The sequence below is a fragment of the Anneissia japonica genome, unplaced genomic scaffold, assembly GCF_011630105.1.
Source record: "Anneissia japonica isolate Jap-2015-1 unplaced genomic scaffold, ASM1163010v1 scaffold1064_len127064_cov160, whole genome shotgun sequence".
In the NCBI taxonomy this organism is placed as follows: domain Eukaryota; kingdom Metazoa; phylum Echinodermata; class Crinoidea; order Comatulida; family Comatulidae; genus Anneissia; species Anneissia japonica.
In genome coordinates, this window is record NW_022750579.1 from 45,135 (window position 1) to 55,445 (window position 10,311).

The 10,311-nt window shown below is 49.9% G+C and overlaps 1 protein-coding gene across 1 annotated transcript; it reads right to left on the minus strand.

Moving 5' to 3' along the window:
- Nucleotides 1-2,781: 2,781 nt before the first annotated feature.
- On the minus strand, nucleotides 2,782-4,675 carry LOC117121421 (TNF receptor-associated factor 3-like). The gene is made up of 3 exons (XM_033266629.1): nucleotides 4,547-4,675; nucleotides 3,634-3,918; nucleotides 2,782-3,540 (listed from the first exon to the last, which is right to left on the minus strand). Exons 1-3 carry the CDS (start codon nucleotides 4,673-4,675, stop codon nucleotides 2,782-2,784), a joined length of 1,173 nt encoding a protein of 390 aa, XP_033122520.1.
- Between the last annotated feature and the right edge of the window lie 5,636 nt (nucleotides 4,676-10,311).

Here is a 10,311-nt window from a genome sequence, read left to right on the forward strand (position 1 = left end):
CTCGTGGAGTTCGTTCACTCGGACTGTTGACGTCGTACTGTAAAAATCGATGGCGGACGACGAACGGGTAAGAAATCTGCAGATGCAGATGGAGGAGAGAAAGAATATATAGGAGTACTTGAAAAAAGCTTGGCCGTGGCGGCGAAGAAGAATGACGTATTGCTTGGAGAAAGGCTGTCGATACTCGATGGAGAGAGAAGAACTTTCATCGCATCTGTCAAATCTTTAATGGATTCTGTTCTTTGCTTTACCTATATAGTGGTATTGTGGCTCCTGATTGAGTTCATTGTGGAAATGTATCGAGGTTTGACTAAGTGATGGAGAAGAAAAAATGTACAGCATCCAAGATAATAGTAATTGTACATTATTCGACGTTTGAATGAATAAATTACGTAAAATATAAAAAAAAATAATTATGCTCGTGTATGTTTTTTTGTTGTTATTGCGCTGACATACGTAGAAAGATGTAGATCGCCCTCTATAATACTAGGAGATTAGATCTTATGCCGACATTCGCTAAAAAAGAAACACAAAAGGCACACAAGGTTTAAATTTTCAGCCTTTATTGAAACAATTACAAGGGGTCGCACCTTTCAGGATCGTCTCGATTTCAAGTGTAGGTGTTGGGCGAAAAATTTTCTGTAACGTTCTGCGATCCGACGACGGAAAATTTTTTCGCGCAGTTTGTTGGCAGACTTCGAACCGGCTTGTTGGGTTCCCTCTTTTTTGGAATTTCGCATCCGATCTCTGTGTAATTTCGAGCTCGAAGGTTGCATCTTTTTTATGGCGAGCATCAAAATTTTCAAGGAACCGAACTTCTTTTTCAAAAGAGTCAATTGCAGTATCATTTTGGTTCTAATTTCCTTAGACATCGTCACCTTTTCCGTCCTGCTATTACCCAACGCACGCAGCACGTTCTCGACAACGAGCGAGTCGGCGGACCACAGAGTTTTCACCCTCTCAACCAAAGACGAGTACATCTCTTCTTGCGACATTATTCCATTCTGGTTTTTGCAACTCGTCTCCAGCTTCTATTTATATAACACTTTCACCTCACGTCCGGTAACGCATGACGTAAGTAAGATATCGATGACGACATCGTCTCGTTAGCTTACAAAAATGGAACGACGTATATAAAAGGGGACGCTTGAAGCACGAGAGGAATCATGTCGGTGACTATGCGAATAAAGGTGTACGAGGACGGAGTCGAACGTGTGTTAGAGAGGACAAGGTCGGCTGCAGAATTGATTCGCGATTTCGAATCCGAGATTCCCGGAGAGATGACTCTGTCTTTATGCATTCGGTTCGGAGAGAAAGAAAGCATGTACGAGAGCGGACGATCCGCATGGCTGTGGGGCCGTGACTGCTACATGTTCGGACTTTGGAGATGTTTCCTGTTGCAGGCCGGTTTTCGGTCCGTCGAAACTCCGATTCTGACGCTGGATCTGACCAACGTAGCCAGAAACGACGTCGTCGCCAAGCTTCTCTTCGAGTTCATCGACGGATACCGAGGAGGTGGTGGAGGACCCGAACTCTTGCATTACGACGACGTTTCCTGGTACGTCGATGCCGCCGCCATATTGACCACCGTCCAAGGCCACGATTCTGTGATGGAGAGGTTGTACCTCAGCGCGGAACAGAGACTGAAGAGCTGCGAAGACCCGGACGAGGTTTGCTCTTTCGGGCAAAGACTCTCCTCCTTCATGGAATCGGATAAGATAATCGACGAGCGGTGGAAGACACTCTTCGCCTACTGCGAACGGTTCCTAATGGAAATTTGGCAGACGAGACTTGGCAAAACCGAACGAATCGCATGGAGAGGCGCCTTCATTCCAGTTCGAAAGAAGTAGTTAACAAAAAAAAATATGTTATGTTATTTTACTGGAAAAGTTTACAATATAAAATATTGGGAAAAAAAAGTTTAAATTGTTTTCTTTCTCATTTTGTTACGAAGTCTGAATCTGTGTGCCAGTGTGAGTGTGTGGCTGTGAAACGTCATTAATTTGTCAATAATTCGCTAGAGTCACGTTCGTCGTGAAAGTCAATATAGAAATATTGGCAATATACTTTTCGTGGGTAACGAAGTCACTAAGATCAAACATCATCACTTCTCTGGACGTATACACACACACTCACATACACGCGTGTAAGAAAAGATAGAAACGAACGACGCAATTTATTCTTTTTGTCAACAACATTTTTTTTTCTACATTCTATCTACATTTTTTTTATCTCTTGGATTTTAAACAACAACTTTACAACTGTGGAAGATGAAGTTGGCTCTTTTTCTCGATGCTTTCGAAGAGCAGGAAGAGGACGGTTCGCCGTTCTTTCTTACGGACAGGCATATTCTTGAACGCGCTACCTTTCCACGTCTGTTTCTCCTGCCAGTGACAGAGGTCCCCTTCGCATTCGTCAACGGCCGTTATCGTTCCGTTTACATCCGAGGACAGGTATCTACCGGAGCGGCATGACCGCATAGTGAAGCTGTTGTGCGTAGCCGACAATCTCTGCAAGTATTCGGCGTCACCCTGCGTCGTGGTATTCACTCCGGCGCCGACGGACAGAGAGTAACCGGACCGACTCGTCAACATGCATGCGAATCTCCCGACCTCGCAGTGCGTGCCGGAGGCTACGGTGCACAGAGCAAAGAGCAACAGAATCTTGTTCATCGTCTCGTTGATCGTTTTCGACTGTCTCTTTATTGCCTCGTCGCTTATATTAGGTGGAGAAATCGAAACTCGATGACGTGCGTACTACGTCATCTAACTTGCTGTGACGTCAAACGTACAGACCAGTCGTGTCGACGATCATCTTCAGAAACATGGTGTCGTCTTTGACGTAAACGGGATTTTTCAGGATGTCCTGAGAAACGAAGAGAGGGCATCCGGAAGCTATATTTATGTCGCCGGTCGGTCTTTTGAAGCTGCTGCTTCGAGGGTCCGGTTTGAAGCTGTCCGAGAGCGTGAGCTTTCCGTCGTCCTGGTCGAGCAGCAGCATCGTCACCTTTTGATCGAACGGCCATTTGAGTAGGGCGTCGTAGTCTCCTTTCATGACGACGAAGAACATGGAAACGTGCGTCCCTTTGCCCATTCCGTCGCCGTTCAGATAGATCCGGGCGCACATCTTGTATCCGAACCGACCGGCGTAGAAGGGTTGGCTGTAAAGGGACACGATTTTGCCGCTGTCCGCCTGCTGCTTCCTCATACTTACCGAATTTAACTTCCACATCAGCACGCCGTCGTAGCTGGCAATTTCCAAAATCTGAAAACGCAAATTCTGTTCCGACAGCTGTGCGGATTGTTTGTCCATTTCCTTCTGAATGTTCGAAATCTGTTGTTGCGCGGGTCCGCGGAGTATTCCTCCTCCTCTTCCCCCGGTTCCACCGATGGCTCCCATTTCTTCCACCTCCTTCGTCAACGCTGTCGTCGATCCGTGCAACGAATCGACCGTCCGTCGGATGTCTTCGTTCGCTTTTCTGTCTTTCTTCGCCGTATTTTCCAAAGTTTCAATATTGTCCGCTTGCCCCGCCAGTAGTCTCTTAAACGAAAAAGAAAAACATTTCATTAAAATTTCCGAGCGATTCGAATGAAAAAAAATTAAAACAAATAATAAATATCAAGCTGCAGTTACCTGCAATTTACCAAGACGATCGTCTTTCGATTTATGCGTCAGCTTGATGGATGCTATCTGCTTCGCAAGTTCATCGTTTTTCTGGTGGTCCGCTTCCACCCGACTTTCCAGTTCGTCGACCCGGCCGAATTTTCGAAGTTGGATGTCCATCTGACTTTTCAGTTCGGCGACTTTGCTAACGGCTCCGGACAACTCGGCGTTTAACCGCGCTACCGCCATCACGGTCATGTCGAGATGGCTTTGGACTCCCTGTTCAGCGTGCTTTTCGAGTTCCGCATTGACGCCCTGAAGTTGAGAAAGTCGAAAAAATAATTCGTTGGTATTCTTTGCATAAAGCAATCTCAAACGAACTTTCATTTAAAAAAATTTAGATATATAATAACCTACCTTGAAATCGCACCCGTAAAATTCGAATTTGCAGCATCTCTTCTGCCGAGAGCATCGTTCGTCCAGATGCGTTCTCAACTCTTCCCTTCGAACGTCATTCGCTCCGCAGTAGTTCGGACAAGACACCGTAAATTTAGGACAACTCCGTCGGTGCGCCTCGACGTCGCGATGCGGGAAGGGTGACTTGCAGATTCTTGCGTGGCAGCTTGGTCGCACACCCCCGCAATCGATGCATGCACGCGACGGGAAAGTAGTTGCAAAATTCCATGTGCCGTCCGAGTTCTTTCAGCGCGAAAGTTTCCGAACACCCCCGATCCTTGTGGGGACAGTATATCTGAGCTTTCGACATTTTTCGGCGTCCGTGGTGATCGGGTGCGATTTCCTCTTCGGCGAACTTTTCTTCGCAGTTCGGACAGAGTAATTTTTCCCCGCCGTCGCAGCCGGGCGTCCGTCCCTTGATGCAGGCTTCGCAAAACCGGCAGCCGCACGGCGCCTGCACCGCTCGTCGGACGGCTAGAAGACATACGCCGCACGTCAGATCATCCGACACGTTCCCTTCCACAAATGTGTAATCGAGTCCGTCCTCGTTCATCGATGTCGACGCGAGGCTGCTCATCTTGAAATGATAAGAGTCTCGTACGAAAAAGGTGGCCATTCTTATAATAATCTAAGATGAGACTAACGTCATCGGTTTTTGCGCTACGTCACACATTTCCTTTCAACTCAAAACCAATCAGAAATCTTCGTGATTCGAAGTACGCATGACGTCATGTGTCATGCATCCTCGTTCATCCGGAAACCATACAGAAAGCGTCGTGATTGAAAGTACACATGACGTCATGTGTGATGCATCTCCCACCAAAAAGAAGGCTTATAAGAGGTGCTCTCGCCGAGTTTAAGTCCACAATTTGCAAACATGAATAACATCAAGGAAATCACCGTTTCGTTCGTTTCTTCCAACGGTAACGTGCGGCTGAAGATACCCCCGAACAAGAACGACGAATACAACCTGTACATACCGACGTGCGTCGACGACGGTGACACTCGGGGAAGCTTCACGGTGCTCTCAAAAGCGACTTTGGACAGACAGACTGCGAATTTACTCGACGGAAGTTACATGAAATTGTGCCCCCTGAGTCGGAACACTGTCAAATGCCTGAAACAAGTCATGCTAAGAAACGAGATAAACATCTCGTCTAACGTTCAAAAATACCAGGTACATTCTCCGACCGACGTCGTCGCTTCCGAAGTTGCGATCGAATACTACTTGATAATCGGAAACATGCCGCTCCAGATATCGAGGAGATGCGTGGTCCACTGCGACGGAGACGACCCGTACCATCGAACCGTGGCCGAGCGTCGGATCGGCAGATTCTCAATCTCTCCGACAGGACAAGACCGTGCATCGACGAAGGATTGGATCTCCGCCGTTCTGGGGACCGGTCGAGTGGAACGAGATCGAGTGGTGGACGTTCTGGCGATCGCAAAGGACATGGTCCTATCCCATCAAGGATATGGTCCGATCCCATCCGGCGAAGGGCGAGACGGCGTATCTGGTGGCCGACGTTCTCCGCGAACTGTGTCCGGAGGACTTCGATTGGCAATCGCTGAGAACCCTGAAAGAGTTCGACTCGTGCAAGGTGTGCTTGGATGCGGTCTCGGACGTGTTCACCCTCCCCTGCCAACATCTACTGATGTGTCTATCCTGTTCCGGACGGACGGCGAGATGTCCGCTGTGCAGGTGCTTGATCGAGATGAAGATGTCGGAATGTCAAATTCCGGACGGCATCCGAGTGTACAGAGCGTGAACATTTTCTTTATCTCTTATATATATTTTGTTTTCGTATTGTAAATAAAAATGCAAACTGTTACATATATTTTGAATCATTAAAAAAAATGAAGAGAAACTAAAAAATGCATTTTTTTTTCAATGTAGTTTATTGTATCCTATAGCATTAATGTCTTTGGAGAAAGTTATTCAACTAAAACAAAATAATAATAATAAAAGTGTGAGTATGGTATACCGGAAACCCGTCGTTTCGAAGTCCAAAGTCATCTTGACGGTGTTGACGATTTTCGTAATCTCGGTATCGATAATCGTCGCCGTCACCGTATGGTCCGTACAGTTCGGAGGTGCAGATTCGATCGAACCCAGCAGGAACACGTCGTCGATCGCAAATGCGACCGCGGGTTCTGTCGGATGACGTTCGTGGCTCTGTTGATCGCTACGACTGTGACGTTGCTCGCGCTCTTGGTGCGAAGGCCGAAAGATAGGTGCGACGACCATCTGTGCAGCGGCGGCGATCGTGGACGATTGGAGCAAGACGGCGCGTCCAAGTACTGCGTGTGCGACGACGGATTCGCGGGGCCGGTGTGCGAAAGGAAGATTGCGTCGCACAAAGAACCCGTCGACTGTTCCGGCNNNGGCTGCGAACGAAACGGCGGTAGGTGCGTCTACTCGGACGCCAAGAACGGGCAGCACTGCGTCTGTCCTGTCGACCGTTACGGTGAAGTCTGCGAGCACCCCTACGCCGGACTGTCGGAAGCGATGTTAGCGTTCGCCGAGGCCTGTCTGTGAAACCATCGGCATGGGTCTGAAGCTAGCCCTGCTGGAAACCGCGTTTAGGTGGCTGCCGATAAGACCGTACTTTTGGATTTCCATCGTGACGGCGGTAGCCTGCTATCTTCTCAGCCACCTCATAGTCGCCGCCAGGGTCGTAGTCGCCGGAATATGCAAGACGCTGTACGAAATCACGAAGTTCGTGGAACCTCTCGTCCTCAATCACGGTAGGAAGAAGAATCTGCGCGAGACCATGTACAAGTTTCAATCCCTGTGGCATACGGTCGACGGTTGCGAGGGATTCGAAACTTGGTATCAGGTCGTAGGTTACGGCTTTCACCGACTCAACGGAAACGTGTTCTGCGACCGTCTCCGATGGTATCGCTCGATCACGTTCACGCGGTACGTCGTCTACTAACCGATCAAGTACTTGGTCTGGCAACCGATTCACGGCGACTGCTCACCGACGTACGAGGACGACGTCTGCTTCGGTTTCCACCTCGACCTCGTGTTCGACTTCGTCAGAAAGCACCTCATCTTGGCGATCGTCGTCCTGCTCAACTGCTGGCCGCTCATCTCGTACGGACTGTTGGTTTTCCGGCGAGCCTTGAAGTCCGTTCACCGGGAGATGGTGTACCAGCTGCACAGGTTGGATCCGGGAAACAGATCCGTCACCCACGCGCGGTTGGCGACGAGATTAAGGCACTTCTTTCACGCAGATTGAACGTCGTCTCTTCGTGATCGTCTTCTTCGAACGCGGCCGACATGCTCTCGTCCTTTTTGTCGATGAACGCCTTCTCTGCCGCCGTACGGTTTGCGGAGTGCATCCTGGCTCCCGCGCAAACGGCGGCGAACACGAGAACCGTCACGACGATCGCTACGCTGCATCCGATCATCTCCAGAGTACACGAACGTTTGGCAGTTTTCACGACACCCCACAGGTCCCAATTCAACATCGGAGTGAATTTTCGATCGATCTTCGTGTCTTCGCTTCCGATCGTCTCCAGCAAGGTTGAATCGGAGACGGCGATCGACCCCGAAGTTCTTTCCAGCACCACGGATCCTCCGACTACCCGTTCGACAGTCACCCGGTTCAGACGGATGGTGCCTTCGGAAAGAAGTGGGGACGCCCGAACCACGACTTTCGGGGGAGCCTCGACGTGAGTCTCGTTCGAGCCGTTCGTGTAACTCAAACGTTTCAAAGTCACGTTGAACGCCCTGCCAACTCCGGTCACGCGCACCGACGAAGAGAGATCGCCTCTCGCTCCGACGTACCCATCGCAGCAGAACTCGAATCCTTCGACGTGCACGTGGCTGTCAATCAAGAAGGCGGAAAACCTCAACTTGCGACATCTGACCAAACGAATGTGCAGGAGGACGTTCCTCTTTCGAATCATGGTCATCACGAAAGAGTCGACGATCGGCACGTCCACCAGAGTCAACCGTTGCAGGGAAGGCAAACAGAGAAGGTGGTTCGCGAACGTCTTACCGAGACGGTACCCCTCGGGGAAAGAAGTGGGGACGCCCGAACCACGACTTTCGGGGGAGCCTCGACGTGAGTCTCGTTCGAGCCGTTCGTGTAACTCAAACGTTTCAAAGTCACGTTGAACGCCCTGCCAACTCCGGTCACGCGCACCGACGAAGAGAGATCGCCTCTCGCTCCGACGTACCCATCGCAGCGGAACTCGAATCCTTCGACGTGCACGTGGCTGTCAATCAAGAAGACGTTGCATCCGTCCTGTCCGTCCGCGACCGCGATGATTCCCTCTCCGCACATCGGCAGCACGGTCACGTTCGACAGGAAGACGGGTCCCAGATCGTAAGGCAGGACGCTCAGCAACGACGACTTCTCGCAAGACTTTTCGCAAGACGACGGATCTTCCGCCGACGCGTCGTCCGGCACGACCACGAACGTGTCCCTCCCTTTCGAACCGAACTTCAAATCTCCGAGACTTCCCGACTGCTTCCGGCACCGGCCTGGCGAAGCCGATATCAACATCAGAAATATTGCAGTCGTAATAAACATCGTTGCGGTCTTCGTCGTCCATCGATCAAACGCTAATCTTCACATTGTATAAGTGTGTTTTCGAGGACACCGAGTTAACCGACATGGACTTTTTCGCCTAATATAAGTTGCGTTTGGCGCTGACGATAGGTCTTGCGGTCGCCGTATTGATCGTGAGCTTTTTCCTGCTGAGCTGCTGCCTTAAAAGGCGCATGGACAATTCAGGAAGCTACCGACCGGTCGTGAAGGAGGGTCGAAGCTCGTACTGCACCAACAGACTGTCCGAAATTCACGGTCGTCCTCGAATCCGTTCATTGCCACGGATATCTCGTACGGATCGTGATGAGCCAGCTCGACCTGCACGAGTTTGAGGATCGTCACGAAATCCAAGACCGCGGGCACCACTCTCATGGATTTTAGAACCTCGCGAACACAATCTCTCCGTCTGGAGGCGCGAACGGCGTCGCTGTGGCAAGCGCGACATCGGTCAACACTCCGGTCGAGCCGAGCGCGACTGGACACCTCGCCGCAGACGACGCACGAAAATAACACGCATCGGCTGCACGGCGTGCTCTTCTTGCAATCTCCGCAAATCTCACGTCTGCATTCCGTTCCGTGCATGACTTCGTCCCAAAAATTGGAAATGTTGGATAACTGCAACCTGATCGCCGGTTCGTCCTTCGTCGCTTCTCTCGCTGCGTTGCACAGTTCGACGGGAACCTCCATCATCGTCATCCCTGATTTCTCTTAATTTTAAGCGCAGCGAGCGGTATAGCGCGTTATGCAAGTTTTGAAGATGCTAATAATATTCACACAACAAACGTATAATTTCATTTTTTTAGTAATTTTTATTTTTCGATTCAACAGAAAGTTAGAGATATCAAAATTATAATAATTTAATGTCCCACAGCATGTTCTTGAGGGCTTCCATCGGATTCGAGAAGTAATAATGCATGTGCCGGAGATCTCTAGTAGCCTCATGCAGTCCAAGCGTCATTCGGTAACAGACGTGGATGTCGCCGACGTTGCGAACGGCCAACAACAGATTTCTGATGGTGTCCATAGTCGAAAGAATGGTCTTCTCGTCGTTCGAATCTGGAAGAATGACGTCACGCCATCTTCTCAGATTGCAAACGGCGAATTCCAAATCGATGAGATTCTTAGCGGTCTCCCTGTACATACGCTTACGTGTTTTTGTAGCCAAATCGAAGGATTTCCGGCCGACTTCAGGATTTCGGTGGATGCCCAAAGCAACGTTGAGAATTTCATCGAGTTCGTCTCCTTCGTATCCGAAGATGTGTAGATTGTCGGGATACGTCGCCCTTGCTCTTCGCAGAGATTCGATGCAGGCGTTCATGTCTTCCGGGGAGTCGGCTTTCTCCAGGTCGGCCATCAGGATGTCGGCGAATTCTAGAGGAGAGGAATCCTGTTCTGGGTGTCGCCCTATCTCGTCGTGCTCGACGCCACAAACGAGACTGCGAGTGAGATAGAACAGACTTTTGATTCTGTAAATATCGTCCTCCCTGCTCAACCTCTTTCTCTCCGCTATCTTTTCATTCAGCAACTCCTGTTCGGCGATGGTTTCGAAGCCGCACGGTCGCCGTTGGACGATCACCCTCCTGTTTCTGACTATCGGTTCCTTGTCGGATAGAGGTGTCTCGTTGTCTTCCAGATGCAGGACGAGCATCGACTCGTTTCTGTTCATGCCTCTTCGTTCCATGATCTT

What these genes read in the sequence shown, in the direction of transcription:
- LOC117121421 (XM_033266629.1), bottom strand. Translation starts at nt 4,675, where the DNA reads ATGGCCACCTTTTTCGTACGAGACTCTTATCATTTCAAGATGAGCAGC. An exon ending in CGGATGATCTGACGTGCGGC is followed by an intron (nt 3,919 to 4,546) that starts GTATGTCTTCTA and finishes TCTCAACTTCAG; the next exon opens with GGCGTCAATGCGGAACTCGA. An exon ending in ATCGTCTTGGTAAATTGCAG is followed by an intron (nt 3,541 to 3,633) that starts GTAACTGCAGCT and finishes TTTTCGTTTAAG; the next exon opens with AGACTACTGGCGGGGCAAGC.